Here is a 22217-nt window from a genome sequence, read left to right as displayed (position 1 = left end):
GGCATGGGTGTGTGTGTTGTACTTAGCATAAGTTAGTTTAAGAAGTGTGTAAGTCTAGGGATCAATGACCTCAGCCATTTGATCCCCTGGAAATTCACACACATTTGAACATTTGGTCCGCCGCTCGTGGTCTCGCGGTAGCGTTCTCGCTTCCCGAGCACGGGGTCCCGGGTTGATTCCCGGCGGGGTCAGGGATTTTCACCTGCCTCGAGATGACTGGGTGTTTGTGTTGTCCTTATCATTTCATCATCATCCAGGAAAGTGGCGAAATTGGACTGAGCAAAGGTTGGGAAATTGTACGGGCGCTGATAACCACGCAGTTGAGCGCCCCACAAACCAAACATCATCATCATCATCATCATCTTGAACATTTGAACAGAGTATAGCCAACGGCCGGAAGATGTGGTGTGGAACAAAGACAGCACTTCGGTGACGCCCAGGGCAAGCCACGCACCCGTTTTCTTACTCGCACAACGCTACAGTAAGGCATACATCGATTTCAGTGCTTTAAGGCATATCTGCAGCCACAAGATATGTGCTATGTCAAGATTCTGAATTGTACATCTGGCAGCGCTGTGATGAAAGAAGCATCTGTAATCTATGATTGAGCGAATGAGGTCCTTGTACATCAAGAGAATGTACAGTTCCAGCGACACATCTTGTGCTTAATGGTGTCTGCAATTTTCCTGATTATCTGAGATACTGTAAAATGTTGTGAATAGAAAAAAATTTAAACTTTACACGCAAAAATTGATAATTTCAATAAGAAATATGAAAATCAGCATTATGTGGAATACAAATGCTATGCCTAACTTGAAACTTATTATTAGTTTCGAGCTTATTTCTCGCTTTTGTAAAATAAAAAAATAAAAACTTGATATTTCTGTTCAATCCAAGGAGAGGTATGAATAGAAAAAGCAGTGTTAATCATATTTTTTATGCACATTGGTTTTGAGTGTGACCTGCGAAATGTCAAACTCAGTTTCGAGCCAGGAGAAGAAACAAAATTTCTAGGGTTCGAAAAAGTTTTTCAATGCAAAACAAAAATATTGTATGAATTGTGATTTTTTATTCTGTTTTAAAAATAAAAACTGTTAAATCTCTAGTTAATTTGTTGTTAACATTAAATCGAAGAACTTGCTTTGCTTGTTAATTCATTCAGTCACTGACATCATGTTTAGAAATTATAGCTCTGAATCCGCAAGTCGTATTCTGAGAAGTAACGAAGAGCTTTAAAACAATATTACCCATCGTAGTAGCGCAGTGATTAGCATGCGGGAGGACGGCTCTTCAAACCCGCGTCCAGCCATCCTGATTTAGGTTTTCCGTGATTTCCCTAAATCGCTTAGGGTAAAAGCAGCAATGGTTCCTTCGAAAGGGCACACAGTCGCTTTCCTTCTCCATCCTTCCTAATCCAACCTTGTGCTCCGTCTCTAATGACCTCGTTGACTATAGGACGTTAAACACCAATCTCTTCCTCTTCGAATTACATCGCTTTGACTAAAAAATGACACCTCATGTGCTTCAATATACGTGTTTAATGGACCTTGTTCTTTTCTTAAGAAAAAGGATAGTAACATAACCTTCGCTTTCACTATAACAAACTTAAATACATAGAATTCAAATGACTGCTTACTTTCTCCATATACGGGGTATTCAAAAAGTCTCTCCACAGTGCCGTATGATTGTTAGCCGCGCGTGCCGTATGCCGCAGTGAATATACCAAAATCAAACTCAGTGGAATACAAGTTATTAATTTATTGAATATTTATTTCCACTTACAAATTTTCACATTAAATGTTGAAAGTGTCCTCCCTGTTGTTGAATGCACAATGCAATTCGTTTAATCATGTTTTCAAACACAAACTGTAACATTTTTTCTGTAACAGAAGCAGTGAAAGTGGATATTGCAGTTTTCAATTCATTGATGGATTTTGGACGGTTTTTATAGACAGCTGCTTTCGCTGCACCCCAGAAGAAAACGTCAGGTGGTGTTAGGTCAGGTGATCGTGGAGGCTAAAGTCCATGTGGAATTATGCGCTCACCAAAAACATCAGCAAGCAGTGACATTGAAACGCGAGTTGTATGCGCGGTTGCGCCATCTTGTTGGAAATAACCGTTCAATATTTCACTTAACACAAGTTCTCCTACGAATAGGTACAGAATATCACTGCAGTATCGTTGTGCGTTTATTGTTTCGTTGAAAAATAAGGGACCCACAATCAGACATCTAGAAATTGCAATCCAAACTCCTATATTCACAGAATGAGGTGGTTCCTCATCAATAAAGAACGGATCTGCAGTAGTCCACGTACGAGAATTTTGCGAGTTCGTGTACTCGGATAAATGAAACCACGCCTCATCAGTGAAAAACGTTTCATTAAGAATATCCCTTCCATTTTGTTGAAAGACATTTTTGAACCACTGATAATAATGCTGTCTCTTGCCATGATCAGTATTTTTCAGTTCTAGCACGACTGTGACTTTGTATGGGAAAAGTTCTAATTTTTTCCTTACAGCTGTGTGGGACGTTTCGTCACTAACATCGATTTCCTGGCCGAGTTTTCTTACTGACTTGTTGGCAGTCATGGACATTTTATCGGAAATATCGAGTATTTTATACTCAGACAAAACGCCAGGACGACCACTTCTCGGTGCACCTGTCACTGAACCCGCACTTCGAAATTCGTTAATCAAATCTCCCACAGTACCGCGATGTGGGAGTATTGTCTCCGGGAAAACAGAATTAAATGTTTGACGATCTGAAACTGTGTATTTACCGCCAGCTTTGAACAATTGTTCGACTAAAAATAGCCGGCCGTTGTGGCCGAGCGGTTCTAGGCGCAGGTTCGAATCCTGCCTCGGACATGGATGTGTGTGCTGTCCTTTGGTTAGTTAGGTTTAAGTAGTTCCAAGTCTAGAGGCTGATGACCTTAGATGTTAAGTCCCATATTGCCCACAGCCATTTGAGTCATTTGACTAAAAACACCCCTTCTTCAATGGTTAGCATTTTAACAGTGACAAAAACGAACAAAGGAACTAAACTTAAACGTTCGCGTCAACACGTAACGACAAACACCAACGATACTACTGACGGTGGAATGTTGGGAGAGTCCACTTGAAGGGAAGTGACCCAGGCAGGCGAACAACCATACGGCACGCGCGGCTAACAGTCAAACGGCACTGCGGGGAAACTTTTTGAACACCCCATACTTTAATCATACCATAGTAGGTTCGAAAACAAGGTTCTTCATCTCCGTCAAATACTTGGCCTCTTCTTGAAGACACACAGACGATTATTATTTCTACTCACACGATAAATTACAAAACACAGTCCTACATTTTCATTTAGCCTGAATACAAATTAGATGTAAGTGTATTTCAAAACTGAATTTTTGATTAATGAAAGAGGATTACAAATTTTTTTACTATGCAATTACACTAAAACGACACTGTTTGGATTGGTACTTGGAAATAAAGTTCGAAGTGAGCGAATTCGGCGCCGCATCCGATATGTGCCATAAACTGAACGAAACATCGACTAGCAGTGTTGTAACTTGGGAATCTACACTACTGGCCATTAAAATTGGTACACCACGAAGATGACGTGCTACAGACGCGAAATTTAACCGACAGGAAGAAGATGCTGTGATATGCAAATGTTTAGCTTTTCAGAGTACTCACAAAAGTTTGGCGCCGGTGGCGACACCTACAACGTGCTGACGTGAAGAAAGTTCCCAACCGATTTCTCATACACAAACAGCAGTTGACCGGCGTTGCCTGGTAAAACGTTGTTCTGATGCCTCGTGTAAGGAGGAGAAATGCGTACTATCACGTTTCCGACTTTGATAAAGGTCGGATTGTAGCCTATCGCGATTGCGGTTTATCGTATCGCGACATTGCTGCTCGCGTTGGTCGAGATCCGATGACTGTTAGCAGAATATGGAATCGGTGGGTACAGGAGGGTAATACGGAACGCCGTGCTGGATCCCAACGGCCTCGTATCACTAGCAGTCGAGATGACTGGCATCTTATCCGCGTGCTTGTAGCGGATCGTGCAGCCACGTCTCTATCCCTGAGTCAACAGATGGGGACGTTTGCAAGATAACAACCATCTGCACGAACAGTTCGACGACGTTGCAGCAGCATGGACTATCGGAGACCATGGCTGCGGTTACCCTTGACGCTGCATCACAGATAGGAGCGCCTGCGATGGTGTACTCAATGACGAACCTGAGTGCGCGAATGGCAAAACGTCATTTTTTCGGATGAATCCAGGTTCTGTTTACAGCATCATGATGGTCGCAGCCGTGTTTGGCGACATCGCGCTGAACGCACATTGGAAACGTGCATTCGTCATCGCCATACTGGCGTATCACCCGGCGTGATGGTATGGGGTGCAGTTGGTTACACGTCTCGGTCACCTCTTGTTCGCGTTGACGGCACTTTGAACGTTGGACGTTACATTTCAGTTGTGTTACGACCCGTGGCTCTACCCTTCATTCGATCCCTGCGAAATCCTACATTTCAGCACGATAATGCACGACCGCATGTTGCAGGTCCTGTACAGGCCTTTCTGGATACAGAAAATGTTCGACTTCTGCTCTGGCCAGCATATTCTCCAGATCTCTCACCAACAGAAAACGTCTGGTCAATGGTGGCCGAGCAACTGGCTCGTCACAATACGCCAGTCACTACTCTTGAGGAACTGTGGTATCGTGTTGAAGCTGCATGGGCAGCTGTACCTGTACACGCCATCCAAACTCTGTTTGACTCAATGCCCAGGCGTATCAAGGCCGTTATTACGGCCAGAGGTTGTTGTTCTGGGTTCTGATTTCTCAGGACCTATGCACCCAAAAAGCGTGAAAATGTATTCACATGTCAGTTCTAGTATAGTATATTTGTCCAATGAATACTCGTTTATCATCTGCATTACTTCTTGGTGTAGCAATTTTCTTGGCCAGTAGTGTATACTTTCCCTATTAGACTGGTATATTGCAAAAGATTTTTGTATGATGATCTTATTTGTCTTCCGCTACGATGGAAGTTTCCTTTCGGTTTATCTCACTCTTTCCATTCACTCCATTTTACGGTATGTGATCCGGTCATGTTAAGCGTGTTGGTCACCAGAGCGAAGGAGACGCCTCGTTTTGAGACGCTTGCGACGTCTCGGAAGACCGCGTTACTGACTGCGACTCGTGGTCGCCGTGTGTTGCAGACGTGGACAGCGACGACGTGTGCGGCGGCGGCGGCAGCAAGCGGCGGCGGTCGCGCACCAACTTCAACAGCTGGCAGCTGGAGGAGCTGGAGAGGGCCTTCCTCGCCTCCCACTACCCGGACGTCTTCATGCGCGAGGCGCTCGCCATGCGCCTCGACCTCAAGGAGTCGCGCGTCGCCGTAAGTCTCTGTCCTACTACTGCAAACGCTGATCTTCGTAGACTGCTCCGATGTGTATGTCTTTGTTGCTGTCTGCTTGGACAAAATGTCCACTTGGTTTAGTCGACGGCAGTCTTTGCATGTTGATAAGAATAAGAAAAAAAATGTATGTTTGATGACTATTAGTTTGGCTTTACGAAAGGTAAGGGCACTAGAGAGTCACTTCTACAGGGTGAGTCACCTAACATTACCGCTGGATATATTTCTTAAACCACATCAAATACTGACGAATCGATTCCACAGACCGAACGTGAGGAGAGGGGCTAGTGTAATTGGTTAATACAAACCATAAAAAAATGCACGGAAGTATGTTTTTTAACACAAACCTACGTTTTTTTTGAAATGGAACCCCATTAGTTTTGTTAGCTCATCTGAACATATAAACAAATACGTAATCAGTGCCGTTTGCTGCATTGTAAAATGTTAATTACATCCGGAGATATTGTAACCTAAAGCTGACGCTTGAGTTCGACTCGTCCGCTGTTCGATCGTGAGTATCGGAAAGCACCGAATTACGTAGGGATCCAAAGGGAACGGTGATAGACCTTAGGTACAGAAGAGACTGGAACAGCACATTACGTCCACATGCTAACACCTTTTTATTGGTCTTTTTCACTGACGCACATGTACGTTACCATGAGGGGTGAGGTACACGTACACACGTGGTTTCCGTTTTCAATTACGGAGTGGAATAGAGTGTGTCCCGACATGTCCGGCCAATAGATGTTCAATGTGGTGGCCAGCATTTGCTGCACACAATTGCAATCTCTGGCGTAATGAATGTCGTACACGCCGCAGTACATCTGGTGTAATGTCGCCGCAGGCTGCCACAATACGTTGTTTCATATCCTCTGGGGTTGTAGGCACATCACGGTACACATTCTTCTTTAACGTACCCCACAGAAAGAAGTCCAGAGGTGTAAGATCAGGAGAACGGGCTGGCCAATTTATGCGTCCTCCACGTCCTATGAAACGCCCGTCGAACATCCTGTCAAGGGTCAGCCTAGTGTTAATTGCGGAATGTGCAGGTGCACCATCATGCTGATACCACATACGTCGACGCGTTTCCAGTGGGACATTTCCGAGCAACGTTGGCAGATCATTCTGTAGAAACGCCACGTATGTTGCAGCTACTCGCCGACCGTGGCCCGTGTTTGTTACAACACGCAACTGAACGTCGGAGGTTTCAAGCGTCAACTTTAGGTTACAATATCTCCGGATGTAATTAACATCTTACAATGCAACAAACGGCACTGATTACGTATTTGTTTATATGTTCAGATGTGCTAACAAAACTAACGTGGTTCCATTTAAAAAACGTAGGTTTGTGTTAAAAAACATACTTCCGTGCTATTTTGTATGGTTTGTATTAAACAATTACACTAGCCCCTCTCCTCACGTTCCGTCTGTGGAATCGGTTCGTCAGTATTTGATGTGGTTTACGAAATATGTCCAGCGGTAACGTTAGGTGACTCACCCTGTATATCCATACCTACAACACTAAAGGAAAAACCCATTATGAAAGCCTCAGTGGCTCAGAAAGGAGTTCAACATATAAAAACAAAAATTCTGGGTCAATTTGGCCCAGTAGAAATGTAAATGTGTGACTAGGGCCTCCCGTCGGGTAGGCCGTTCGCCGGGTGCAAGTCTTTTGATCTGACGCCACTTCGGCGACTTGTGCGTCGATGGGGATGAAATGATAATGATTAGGACAACACAACACCCAGTGCTTGAGAGGAGATTTTCTCCCACCGAGCCGGGAATCGAACCCGGGCCCGTAGGATTGACAATCTTCGCTCTGACCACTCAGCTACCGGCGGCGGACAATTTGGCCCACTACCATCAAATGTCTGACAAATGGCAAAGCAAGTTCTAAACGTAACTTTAAATCATTTCTCATGAACAACTTCTATTCCATGGACGAATTTCTATTCTATTTAGAACTGTTAGCCCGTTCAAAAGTGGTTCAAATGGCTCTGAGCACTATGGGACTTAACATCTATGGTCAACAGTCCTCTAGAACTTAGAACTACTTAAACCTAACTAACCTAAGGACATCACACACATCCATGCCCGAGGCAGGATTCGAACCTGCGACCGTAGCGGTCTCGCGGTTCCGGACTGAGCGCCTAGAACCCCGCTAGACCACCGTGGTCGGCTGTTATCCCGTAAAAAAGCTAGTTATTAATTGTACTGGCATGACATGAGTAGTACGAAAAAACAGCGTATTCATTACTGTTAACACTAATCACGTGCAATGTGTGTACATCGCGTAAACTGACTCGTTCCACACACGAGTGGTAGTCAATAATTAATGCAACACATTTTCTCGGCCAATTTGTGTTGAAAGTATGCGGAATTTGTTGAGGACATCGTGGAATGTTCCCGCTTCAGCCCCTATAGTTTCATAACGTTCCAATCGGTGGCGGTGCTACACATACCCTTCAAAAAGGCGTCTGTAAAGGAGCAAAGTTGCAAGCAAAGAGCTGTCAACGACTTTGTGTTGCCGGGAAACCGGAGCATCGCAGATATTACTAGGCACTTGCAGAATATCTATGGTGACCTGGAAGTGAACAAAAGCACGATGAGTCATCGTCGCAACAAGATCGCGCAAATCTGTCATGTCTCCCACGAGCTGGCCGGCCGCACACACACACACACACACACACACACACACACACACACACACACACACACAAAAGTGGACCGTACGAACTTCCTATCACGGATTTGATTCATACTGGCAAGTGTGTAGGGCATGTCGAGGACTTCAATGTATGTAAACAGGAATGCGCAGCTCTCAACCATGGTAGAGATAATCGACTTGTAAAGTTTTAGACGCCCTACTCTACTTTATACATTGAAGGAATCAACAGCCAAGCAAGTAAGCGCTTATTTTTATCAGAGGGAGGCTGCTGCATTGAATCTCGGTGCCGGTAACTTTTTTTATTCCCACGTAATTCTAACAACAGATTAATTATCAAGAGTAAATTATTAGTGTTTAAATGATTCATTCATTTTTCCTTATCTTTATCCCGAAAGACGGTTAAGTTTTTTCTTCAGGATACTGTGTAAGTAGGCTGTTTAGGTTTTATGTTGGTAACGCCACGTAGCGCTCTGTATGAATATCACTGGTTGTGCTGTGTGCAGTCTGTGGCTGGTTGGCATTGTTGGAAAATTCGCCATTGTAGCGTTGTGCAGTTGGAGGTGAGCCGCCAGCAGTGGTGGATGTGGGGAGATAAATGGCAGAATTTTGAGAGCGGACGATCTGGACGTGTGTCCATCAGAAAGAGTAAATTTGTAATATTAGATATTATTAAGGTAAATACATTGTTTTTTCTCTATCAAAATCTTTCATTTGCTGACTATGCCTGTCAGTAGTTAGTGCCTTCAGTAGTTAGAATCGTTTATTTAGCTGGCAGTAGTGGCGCTCGCTATATTGCAGTAGTTCGAGTAACGAAGATTTTTGTGAGCTAATTTATTCATGAAAGGTATAGGTTATTGTTAGTCAGGGCCATTCTTTTGTAGGGGTTTTTGAAAGTCAGATTGCGTTGCGCTAAATATATTGTGTGTCAGTTTAGTGTTGATCAGAATAGGTAAAGAGCGAAATGTCTGAGTACGTTCAGTTCTGCTCAGCTGTTTGAAAATCAAATGATGTAAGAGGTTTATCAGCACAGTCATTCATAAATTTTTCTAAGGGGATGTTTCAACTGTAAAAAAGAGGCAATGAGTCGTTTCAAATCAGTATCATTTTATTTCTGTTATTGTGTCTACATTTGTAATAAGCATAATACACTGAAGCGCCAGAGAAACTCGCACAGGCGTGCGTATTCAAATACAGAGATATGTAAACAGGCAGAATACGGCGCTACGGTAGCCCACACCTACATAAGGCAGCAAGCGCCTCGCGCAGTTGTTAGATCAATTGCACCTGTTATAATGGCAAGTTATCAAGATTTAAGGTAGTGTGAACATGGTGTTTTAGTCGCGCAATAGCTATGGGATACAGCATCTCTGAGGTAGCGATGAAGTGGAGATTTTACCGTACGACCATTTCACGAGCGTATAGTGAATATCAGGAATCCGGTTAAACATCAAATCTCCGACATCGCTGCGTCCGTAATAGGATCCTGCAAGAACGGGACGGACGACGATTGAAGGGAATCGTTCACCGTGACAAAACTGCAACCCTTCCGCAAGTTGCTCCAGATTTCAGTACTGGGACATCAGCTGGGACATCAGCAAGTGTCAGCGTGCTAGCCATTCAACGAAACATCATCGATATGAGCTTTCGGAACTGAAGGCCCACTCGCGTACGCTCGACGACTGCGCGACACTAAGCTTTGCGTCTCACCCTGGCCCGTCAACGTAGACATTGGACTGTTGATGACTGGAAACGTGTTACCTGGCCGGACGAGTCTCGTTTCAAATTGCATCGAGCGGATGGACGTGTACTGGTGTGGAGACAACCTCATTAATACATGGACCCTGCATGTCAGCAGGGGACTGTTCAAGCTGGTAGAGGCTCTGTAATGTTGTGAGTCGTGTGCAGTTGGAGTGATACATCTCTGACAGGTAACATGTAAGCAAGAGTCCTGTCTGATCACCTGCATCCATACATGTCCATTGTGTTTCCCGACGGACTTGGGCAATTTCAGCAGGACAATGCGACAACCCACACCTCCAGAATTGCTACAGAGTGGTCCCAGGAACACTCTTCTGGATTTGAACACTTCTGCTGCCCACCACACTCCCCAGACATGAACATTACTGAGCATATCTGGGATGCCTTGCAACGTGCTGTTCAGAAGAGATCTCCACCCCTCGTACTCTTACGGATTTATGTACAGCACTGCAGGGTTCATGGTGTCAGTTCCCTCCAGCACTACTGCAGACATTAGTCGAGTCCATGCCATGTCGCTTGCGGCACTTCAGATTGCTCGCGGGGGCCCTGCACGATAACAGACAGGTGTATCAGTTTCTTTGGCTTTTCAGTGTTCCAGATGTGACGTCCACACATCGGAGCCAACAAGAAGACGGTAGTATCTTGACTAATGGTGCTTCCGTCTTTTCTCCGGAACGGAGAAGCGACCCACGTGTGATGCAGCTTCTGAGTGTGGGGCACCCTGGCGCACTACAGCAGCGCTGCGACGCGCCAGATGGCCGATCCCGCGGGAGTCGCACGCAGTAAACGCCGTCCTGGGAGTCGGGAGTCGCCCACTAGACCGCTGGGAGGGGCCTCTGCTCTTTATGGCCGCCTCCGAGCGCGCCGGAGCCCGAAATGAACCGCGGCTGTCGTTACGAGCGGACCAGCTGCGATATCATTGCTGTACAGGCCATTAATCGAGGGCAGAATTGCCCTGAGATGGACAATGCAGAAGCGTCTCTTTTGCGCAATGTTTGCGACAACTGTTAATGTAGTCGGCGAAATGAAAAGTGGTTCTGTAGCCATCGGAATTTTGATTGGTATGAAGCGGCTCCCTGCTTGTCTCTTTACCGTGTCATTCAGACACTGTCTGAGAAAAAATGTGAAACATTCAGAGGGGAAGCGGGAAATGAAAAGATATTTCAAGGGTTCAAAGGGTTTTGTGATATTAGAAGAACGTTATGGTTTACCGTCAAGAGTTGCTGATAAAATTTATTTATTGAACAAGTGGTTTTGATCCACAGATCATCATCAGGTTCATCAAACCATTTACGGCATAATAGTAAGCGATAAAACCGATGGCGTCGAACAATAAAATCCATGAATTCGTCACTGTTGTTAGATAGTAAAAGATTGTATCTCAGACAAAAAACCTGTTGTTGTGATGGGAGATAGGTTTACATATTAGTGGATTCTATAATAGCTGTTAAACAGAGACTGTTTAACAATTTTGCAAGAAGACGTTACAATCAAAATTGTGGGAGATCTCGAACACTGGAAGCTTTCAAATTTCAGTGATTAAAATGTCATTAATGTCGGAATATACCACTGAATTAAATGCATGAGAGGACACATGTGAAATGAATCACTTTATACTTCAAAGCTAAGCCTACACTCCTGGAAATGGAAAAAAGAACACATTGACACCGGTGTGTCAGACCCACCATACTTGCTCCGGACACTGCGAGAGGGCTGTACAAGCAATGATCACACGCACGGCACAGCGGACACACCAGGAACCGCGGTGTTGGCCGTCGAATGGCGCTAGCTGCGCAGCATTTGTGCACCGCCGCCGTCAGTGTCAGCCAGTTTGCCGTGGCATACGGAGCTCCATCGCAGTCTTTAACACTGGTAGCATGCCGCGACAGCGTGGACGTGAACCGTATGTGCAGTTGACGGACTTTGAGCGAGGGCGTATAGTGGGCATGCGGGAGGCCGGGTGGACGTACCGCCGAATTGCTCAACACGTGGGGCGTGAGGTCTCCACAGTACATCGATGTTGTCGCCAGTGGTCGGCGGAAGGTGCACGTGCCCGTCGACCTGGGACCGGACCGCAGCGACGCACGGATGCACGCCAAGACCGTAGGATCCTACGCAGTGCCGTAGGGGACCGCACCGCCACTTCCCAGCAAATTAGGGACACTGTTGCTCCTGGGGTATCGGCGAGTACCATTCTCCATGAAGCTGGGCTACGGTCCCGCACATCGTTAGGCCGTCTTCCGCTCACGCCCCAACATCGTGCAGCCCGCCTCCAGTGGTGTCGCGACAGGCGTGAATGGAGGGACGAATGGAGACGTGTCGTCTTCAGCGATGAGAGTCGCTTCTGCCTTGGTGCCAATGATGGTCGTATGCGTGTTTGGCGCCGTGCAGGTGAGCGCCACAATCAGGACTGCATACGACCGAGGCACACAGGGCCAACACCCGGCATCATGGTGTGGGAAGCGATCTCCTACACTGGCCGTACACCACTGGTGATCGTCGAGGGGACACTGAATAGTGCACGGTACATCCAAACCGTCATCGAACCCATCGTTCTACCATTCCTAGACCGGCAAGGGAACTTGCTGTTCCAACAGGACAATGCACGTCCGCATGTATCCCGTGCCACCCAACGTGCTCTAGAAGGTGTAAGTCAACTACCTTGGCCAGCAAGACCTCCGGATCTGTCCCCCATTGAGCATGTTTGGGACTGGATGAAGCGTCGTCTCACGCGGTCTGCACGTCCAGCACGAACGCTGGTCCAACTGAGGCGCCAGGTGGAAATGGCATGGCAAGCCGTTCCACAGGACTACATCCAGCATCTCTACGATCGTCTCCATGGGAGAATAGCAGCCTGCATTGCTGCGAAAGGTGGATATACACTGTACTAGTGCCGACATTGTGCATGCTCTGTTGCCGTGTCTATGTGCCTGTGGTTCTGTCAGTGTGATCATGTGATGTATCTGAACCCAGGAATGTGTCAATAAAGTTTCCCCTTCCTGGGACAATGAATTCACGGTGTTCTTATTTCAATTTCCAGGAGTATATATATATATATATATATATATATATATATATATATATATATATATATATATATATAGCAGATGACCTGGTGATCCTATGTCAGGTCATTCAAAGCAGTACAAAAGCAAAACGTAATTCTTAAAGAAACAGTAGAAAGAGTAGGGCTCGAAAAAAAGAAACACTCATCTACCTAAATCCTGGCAGCCAAAATTCTGAACAACAAATACACGAAAATCAAGAGAGTTCCTCAGACAAAATATTTAGGTGAAACAATTCTGAAAACTCGCCTGGAAAATATTGGTCACGAAATTCGTTGTCACAAAAGACATACAAGGTGTCCCAGAAATGTTATGACAGACTTGAGGGGCTGTAGATGGTGTCTTGAGGAACAAATAGAGCATAGGAACCCGTGCTCGGAAATGTCATCTAACGACGCTACAGAGCGTCGAAGTTACAGGCGCCAGCGCCTGCCACAACGCCGCCCCTTCGACTGCAAACGTGTCACTGTACACTGAAGTACTATAGGCAGAATGTCTGGCAATGTTGTTTGTTATTCAGTGGTCGCTGCTGACGCCACGATCGCAAGTGGAGAAATTGGAGATAGGTGTTGCGTAGACAGACTTTGTCTCCGATGAATGCGGTCCTCTGTTGCCTTGGTGCATGAAGGTTTCTGACACGGGTTGCCATAAGAAGTTTATTTTTGTCCTGTACACCGAAAAACAATGGAGATTTTAGAGGTTTCGAAGAGAAAAATAAGTTACTGGTGAAAACCCATGTCCGAAACTGCCATCAATCAAGGCAACAGAACATCGAATTCACCGGAGGAAAGGCCTTTCTACGGAATAGCTAGCTCTATCTTCTCCATTGGCGATCGTGGCAATCAGTGACGATAACTGAATAACAAACAAAACTGCGAGACGTTCCGCCGACTGTCCGTCAGCGTACAAAATCGCGTTTGCTGCCGAAGAGGCGGCCAAGGAGCAGGAGCCGGCGCCTATAACTTCGATGCTCTGTAGCATCGTTCGATGACGTTTCCGGACACAGGTTCCGATCCCCGATTTGTTCCTCAAAACACCCTGTACAACTTCTCGAAGTTTTTCGCAGCATTTTTGGGACTTACAGCATAAAACAAGAAATACGCCTCAAAATACGCGAAACTGAGACACTACAACACGGTCATCGAAGTAGATTATCTTTATGGAACCGAAACATTAATTTTAAACAGAAACAGAGACGAAACTTCTTGGCAGAAAAAAAATTGTCTGCCGGACCGAGAGTCGAACTCGGGACCTTCGCTTTCGCGGGCAAGTGCTCTACCATGCACGACCCACGACCCGTCCTCACAGCTTTACTTCTGCCAGTATTCTGGAAACGCAGGAATAACCCTACTTGATGTATTAGGCAGAAAAACGTTTAAACAGGAAACTCAGAAGTGGACAGTTAGCCTGTCAGAAAAAAAGCAAGAAGATCCGAAGAACGTGGACTTACCAGCGGGAAATGGCGTAAACGTCTCAGAGAACAAAGACAATGTAGGCTTTGGAAAGCCGAAACAAAGCTCTGGAAGAGTTCCTTGTTGTGCGTCAAGAAAACGTGAAGCACCGAGATGGGAAAAGAAAACGAAACGAAACATCATGTTTGAGAAGGTATGTGATGTTATTTCAGCGACTACAACATCGAGCCAAATTTACAAAGAGTTTGGCAGTATGAACCCACTTTTCAGTATGACATTGCACCCTGTCTGGCCTGGATGCACGCACTGAAACAGTTCCTCTGAGGCAAACAGGCCACAGATGTTGTAAGTGGTCCTCGTTGTCCTGGATGCTGGAAGTGGGACGCAGTTGACGTCAGAGCTGGTCCCACACGTGTTCCATCACGGACAGATCTGGTGATATTTCTGGTCACAAGAGCACCTCAACATCTCGCTGACAGCTCACAGAGACAACTGTCTTTTGTGGACAAGCATCGTCCTGTCACATGGAGGGTAACACGTGGGACGCAGTAGGTGGGTAATGTATCTTTCGGCCATCAGACCCGCCTCAATCGCTACCACTCCTGATCTGATGTCTTACCCCTTAGTAGGGCTGTTAATAAAATATCGATAAATCGATATATTTTCCAAAAAGTATCATTTACCGGCTATATTTATTTCCACCGATAGCCGGCCGCGGTGGTCTAGCGGTTCTGGCGCTGCAGTCCGGAACCGCGGGATTGCTACGGTCGTAGGTTCGAATCCTGCCTCGGGCATGGGTGTGTGTGATGTCCTTAGGTTTGTTACGTTTAAGTAGTTCTAAGTTCTAGGGGACTTATGACCTAAGATGTTGAGTCCCATAGTGCTCAGAGCCATTTTTTTTCCACCGATATTTTGGTATATTGATATCAAAATGGCAATGCAGAGTGCCGATACCTTTATTTTATATTATTTTTTCGCAATTTTTAGTATGTATTTGAAGTTCTAGTAGACCATAATTTTGCTTTCACTGTGTGGAGTCTAACTACTTTTTGAGCTTTCTTCAAGTACAGTCCTTCTCTTTTGACTTTGTGAAGCAAGTATATGTGCAAAAAAGAAGAAGCCTGGCTGCACTGGAGGTGGCAGTGTGAATGGAATAACAAGATTTCCGATGTGAAGAAATAGCACACCAGTTGCGTTAAAAACCAATTTGTAACGCAGCGCCGGCCGGTGTGGCCGAGCGGTTCTAGGCACTTCAGTCTGGAACTGCGTGACCGCTACGGTCGCAGGTTAGAATCCTGCCTCGGGCGTGGATGTGAGTGTGATGTCCTTAGGTTAGTTAGGTTTAAGTTGTTCTAAGTTCTAGGGGACTGATGACCTCAGATGTTTAGTCCCATAGGGCTCAGAGCCATTTGAACCATTTTTTGTAACGCAGCTAGTGTGCTACCTCTTTAGATCGGCATTCTTCAAAAAAAGTCGCCGCAAATGATGAACAAAGCTCTAAATGACAAGACTGGTCTTTGCGATTAGTGGAGACGTGTCAAATGGAAAGGGGAAATGCTGACGAAATCGGCACTCGGCGTTAACAAGAGAAACTACAACGTTTAGCTTCAGTACGCTATTTTGAGACTTCAAATGCTAGGTCGTTAGCGTTGGCAGAAATGAAAAGACGGGGAAGTCGACATGAAGTGTTCCGGACAAATCCGATACGTGACGAAACCTAATGACGGACCCTTCGGACATCTTTCATTGTGCCACTCGCGTGCGGTTACCATTGTTAGCAAAGTGGTTATCGCCAAGTGTGAACATGCAATGTTTTCCTTTCATTTCTTGCTCTAAGGGGGATAGGCAGGCTGCTAGCTTGTTGATGCACGAAATATCTAATAATAAATCAGTACTTACACATACCACTCTAAAACCGACAGTATATTTACAATGTGCAGCCAATATTTTTACAGGCAGGGTGCGTCGATACTTTTTCTGTCGATATTTTTCTATATCAATGGCCGGCAATTATATATTTTTAAATATCGATATATCTCATACCTGATATTTTTAGAAATATCTATAGTCCTTCCCATTGGCTCCTCACGCCATTACGCCAGGAGGAATACTGCTGTGACTTTCCAAAACATGGGACCTATTCCCATGTTGCCGCCCTATTCGATGACGATATGCAAATGGTTCAAATGGCTCTGAGCACTATGGTACTAAACATCTGTGGTCATCAGTCCCCTAGAACTTAGAACTACTTAAACCTAACTAACCTAAGGACATCACAAACATCCATGCCCGAGGCAGGATTAGAACCTGCGACCGTAGCAGTCGCGCGGTTCCGGACTGAGCGCCTAGAACCGCTAGACCACCGCGGCCGGCGATGACGATATTCATTCGGAGTACTTCAGAATAGCGATTCATCGGTAAACACACACGATACAGTTCACTATCAGCCCATGCTTCAAAGTATGGGCACTAATCTGACAGCTGCTGGTTACTGACATTGAATGATGCGGGGGGCGGGGGTCATTACATGTATACCATTTTTTATCGGGTCAGTGTTTTTTGTGGCCTTCAATAGGCTTAACGAATGTACGGCATATGCCTGTTTCCTATAGTGAGGTCAGCAAGGTCCACCCAGTTCACTTTACATAGCTGTAAAAGTGTCCTCTGTTAATAAAATATGCATGTTTTCATTTTATCCTACGACTATGGCATTCTGTACTGTGGCATTATTTGTGTCCTCACTAATTAAAAATTTACCTGTCTTTCACGATGTAAAGTGCGCCGCACGTCATATGTAATGTAAGCTTCGATTAGATGTCGACGGTTGGTTAACAGTTTTAAACTGACCCCACATTTAATGTGTTCTTTTAATGCTGTTGCTGCTAGCTATTAATTGGCATATTACTTTCTGCCAGCATAGACTGTAAGATTTCACTACTTTCCTTGTTGATCAGTAACGAGAGCTTGTAAATAGGAGTGGCACATGTGCATGTTCTTTTAACTGATGACTGTGGCGCGTTGTTGCACGTTGCCACTTATATATCCCCACTAAATTTAAAACTTGTTTGCCACTCATGTAAAAGGAAAGTTTCATTGCGCTTTATGGTTTATATAATAATTTTATATAGCACCTTCCACTCAGTTTTACCACAGTTGTGGACCGACCTGTTCTATACACTCCTTTACAACGCACAACGCTCTTTTAACTTGTTGTTGTTGTTGTGGTCTTCAGTCCTGAGACTGGTTTGATGCAGCTCTCCATGCTACTCTATCCTGTGCAAGCTTCTTCATCTCCCAGTACCTACTGCAACCTACATCCTTCTGAATCTGCTTAGTGTATTCATCTCTTGGTCTCCCCCTACGATTTTTACCCTCCACGCTGCCCTCCAATACTAAATTGGTGATCCCTTCATGCCTCAGAACATGTCCTACCAACCGATCCCTTCTTCTGGTCAAGTTGTGCCACAAACTTCTCTTCTCCCCAATCCTATTCAATACTTCCTCATTAGTTATGTGATCTACCCATCTAATTTTCAGCATTCTTCTGTAGCACCACATTTCGAAAGCTTCTATTCTCTTCTTGTCCAAACTATTTACCGTCCATGTTTCACTTCCATACATGGCTACACTCCATACAAATACTTTCAGAAATGACTTCCTGACACTTAAATCTATACTCGATGTTAACAAATTTCTCTTCTTCAGAAACACTTTCCTTGCCATTGCCAGTCTACATTTTATATCCTCTCTACTTCGACCATCATCAGTTATTTTGCTCCCCAAATAGCAAAACTCCTTTACTACTTTAAGTGTCTCATTTCCTAATCTAATACCCTCAGCATCACCCGATTTAATTCGACTACATTCCATTATCCTCGTTTTGTTTTTGTTGATGTTCATCTTATATCCTCCCTTCAAGACACCATCCATTCCATTCAACTGCTGTTCCAAGTCCTTTGCTGTCTCTGACAGAATTACAATGTCATCGGCGAACCTCAAAGTTTTTATTTCTTCTCCATGGATTTTAATACCTACCCCGAATTTTTCTTTTGTTTCCTTTACTGCTTGCTCAGTATACAGATTGAATAACATCGGGGAGAGGCTACAACCCTGTCTTACTCCCTTCCCAACCACTGCTTCCCTTTCATGTCCCTCGATTCTTATAACTGCCATCTGGTTTCTGTACAAATTGTAAATAGCCTTTCGCTCCCTGTATTTTACCCCTGCCACCTTTAGAATTTGAAAGAGAGTATTCCAGTCAACATTGTCAAAAGCTTTCTCTAAGTCTACAAATGCTAGAAACGTAGGTTTGCCTTTCCTTAATCTTTCTTCTAAGATAAGTCGTAAGGTCAGTATTGCCTCACGTGTTCCAGTATTTCTACGGAATCCAAACTGACCTTCCCCGAGGTCGGCTTCTACTAGTTTTTCCATTCGTCTGTAAAGAATTCGTGTCAGTATTTGGAGCTGTGGCTTATTAAACTGATTGTTCGGTAATTTTCACATCTGTCAACACCTGCTTTCTTTGGGATTGGAATTATTATATTCTTCTTATATCTTATATCTTCTTATATCGTGTATTTTTTTCTTCATTTTAAATGTAAACCATTAAATTCAAATTGTGAACGGCCGGGCTAGTGGCCCCACCTTCTTCTCTCCGTCAATAGATGGCAGCACTTTTGCCACTCTGGTTACCAATTTGCCTCCTCTTTCGCATCCGCTACTCCCTGTTCTGCGCTCATAGACAGCACACCGCCCCTGGTACACGCGGCGCTCGGGGACCACAGCACAGCGTAAAGTGTCGTGATATTATTTGTATGTATTCCCTACCCAGGCAGTCGTCCGTAGTACTGTCTGGCGCCACTTGCGCATTGACATAGGTTTCACAGTACCTAGCCCGACAGGCGGATTCAAAAGGTTTTTTTTGTAAGTTTTTAAAACTTTTTAGAAAAAAATTGTTTTTTATGTGTGTTTCGGCGTGTGAAAATTATCTCCCGTGTTTTGCTATTTCCAGTACGACACCTGAGGATGGGCTTGTAACAGTCCGAAATCGGTCGTGTGAAAATAAAGTAATTTACAACTAAAGCGGTATTTTCAACCTCTGCTAGATGGTGGAGGGGTGGGTTATGAGGTGTTTGATGGATAATAGGGTCATTCTACCTTGTGGTGGTCAGACGTGGTCGGAAGTAACCTTAACGACGAGCGCGCCTGCCCTTACGTTCTCGTGGAATCCAGTATCAGGTTAATGTCAAATCCGAATGCCTCACATGTCTAGATGTTACACGATTCGACCACCTAGCCAAATGGTGATCGACAGTGACGCCCCTTTCAAAGACTGACTCACATGAGTACGCGGCACCTCCGCGAAACTCTCTTTACTACCATACACGGTTAATTTTTAACGTTAACGGCTACCAAGTTATGATACCGACTTCGCTTTCTTTAATGGAACTTCTTCTTGGTGGCACTGAAAAGACCCTTCAAGGACGATTTTAACGATGAAACACGTGTGAAACTTAAAAAACTGATATTGTTACGAAAAAGGAATCTATAGTCTCAGTTTTAATTGTATAGCAAGTAAGAACTGAGGATAATACTCTACTCCATTTACACCTGATGCAGCAACAGTGGTTCAATGTTCCAAAAATAGAAAACAGTCTCTGCTGCATTTTATTACTGATGATGCTTTTCGCGCTGTCAGTGCATCTTCAGATTATCTTGAACAGCAGAGATGGCAACTTTCGCTTTAACGCCATCGTATCAATGGCTTTTAGATATGACTCATGCGGTCTCCACTGTTTTGAACTTTGTGTTCCAAAAATGAACAGCACAGAGACAGAAGCGATGACACTTTCTGCAGGAACTGACCATCATTTTGCAGAACAATGCTCAAGCACGTACAGTGCAAGCTGTTACTGATTTGTTTGACTGATGGGGCTGCTAAGTGCTATACCATCTGCTAAGAGTATCCTACTGCACTCCCCTGACTTAAGCCCTTATGAGTTCAACTCGATTTCTAAACTGAAAGAAACACTTCACGGCATTCGCTTCAGTAGTGCTACAAATTCGTCGGGCAATAGACCACGCCGTTCGAACTGTCAACACAACTGGCAATAACAGGGCATACAGGATGCTCCACTGACCAATTTGAGGTAGGGAACCTTGGGTTTGGGAAACCACCTTACCGGGAGATAATATGAATAAAATCACATTACCGTGTACTTTTTTATTTACGTTAATGACAGTTAACTGCAAATACTATTATTGACGCAATGAACGTCCCATTTGTACTGTATCTTACAAAATGTGCTGAAACTGACGGCCATAAATCTCAATGCAACAATGACATCGGCGAATAAGATTCTGACACAACCTGCCAAGTATCCCTGGTGCGTTTCGAATCACATCACAGGCAGTTAACAATTCTGGCAACTAATTCCAACTCGGTATCCATTGGTGTTCTCAAACACAGGTGCCTTTAGACAAGTTTACTTCCACATCTCCTCAAGCTGGCTTCTCCGACCCTACATTTCCTACCTCAAATTCTTCACTGGAGCATTGTCTATGTCCTGTTACATTTCTGCACGTTCTTACGGAAACACCCAGTGTATGCGGTATAAGGAAATGTCCTGGCTTACTCATCATCTCCCAGCGCAAACTACTAGGGACAGAAACTTGAATTGGAGAGGGTGTTGATCCTATACGGTACGCATCGCTTAAGACGGGGTTTTTCGAAATTCCACCCCTAAGGGGGTAAATTAGGGAATGAAATTTTTTTAAAAAATACATCACTTTTAAGAAAATTTTGAATCTATACCTGCGAAAATTGGTATTTGGTTTCTCTATCTGAAGTATATAAATAAATGTTTAGGCATTTCTGGAAATTTAATCCCTACGGGTGTGAAATGCCGGGTGAATTTTTTAAATACAAATGATTATTAAAGAAACAGTAGTGTTTTTAAAACTGTATCTATGAAAACTGGTATTTGACACCTCGGTTACAAATTTAAGAAAAATGTTTGTTTCATTGCTTTCGTAAATTAAACATCTAAAGGCCTGAAATAGGGCATGAAATGTTACAGGAAATGTTTCAAAAATGGTTCAAATGACTCTGAGCACTAAGGGACTTAACTTCTGAGGTCATCAGTCCCCTAGAACTTCGAACTACTTAAACCTAACTAACCTAAGGACATCACACACATCCATGCCCGAGGCAGCGTTCGAACCTGCGACCGTAGCGGTCGCCCTGTTCCAGACTGTAGCGCCTAGAACCACTCGGCCATCCCGCCGGCAGGAAATGTTTCAGTACGAAAGCAGTTTTAGGCTAAATCTATGCAAATTGGCTTTTCTGTTGGAAATAGATATAGATATGCATTTCCCTGTTTTTGAAAATGGGTGAAATGTCTTACGAAAATATTTATTTGTGAAAGCATTTTAAGAGTTAAATATCTACAAATGAAAAAAGATACGTGTTTAACTGCTTTTGGAAACAGGGAGTGAAATAGGGCCAGACTGATTCACTGATTCATCATCGCTCCGCCAAAACCGGTAAGGATAGAAAGCTGGAATTTGGAGAGGGTGTGGGGCTTATACTGCAGACGTCATTTAAGAAGGGATTTCTCGAATTTCCGCTACTAAGGGGTGAGATAGGAGATGGAAGACTGTTTGAAAATACGTTGCTATTACGCAAATTGGTATTTGGTTCCTCAGTCAGAAAAAAAAATTCCACCGCTTAGGGGGTAAAATAGTGGGTGGAAGTATTTTTTGAAAACAAATCATTGTTATAGAACATTTTTAAAGCCATATGAAAATGATATTTGACTTCTGAGTTAGGAATAAAAAATAGGTCTTTCAGGGTTTTTGGAAATTCAACCCCTAAGGGGGTGAAATAGGGGATGAAAA

The 22217-nt window shown here is 44.3% G+C and overlaps 1 protein-coding gene across 1 annotated transcript in view; it reads left to right on the top strand.

Annotated features, from left to right (window-relative positions):
• The window catches only part of LOC126162991 (homeobox protein unc-4 homolog), a 587122-nt gene that overhangs the window by 432197 nt on the left and 132708 nt on the right, over positions 1–22217 (top strand). Inside the window, exon 2 of the mRNA XM_049919846.1 lies at positions 5219–5397. Within this exon, the coding sequence (XP_049775803.1) occupies positions 5347–5397 (51 nt within the window). The 5' untranslated portion in view covers positions 5219–5346. The remainder of the gene's footprint in view (positions 1–5218; positions 5398–22217) is intronic.

This window comes from Schistocerca cancellata, chromosome 2 (assembly GCF_023864275.1).
Source record: "Schistocerca cancellata isolate TAMUIC-IGC-003103 chromosome 2, iqSchCanc2.1, whole genome shotgun sequence".
In the NCBI taxonomy this organism is placed as follows: domain Eukaryota; kingdom Metazoa; phylum Arthropoda; class Insecta; order Orthoptera; family Acrididae; genus Schistocerca; species Schistocerca cancellata.
Note: the sequence above shows the minus strand (reverse complement) of the source record. Positions and strands in the feature narration are given on the sequence as shown.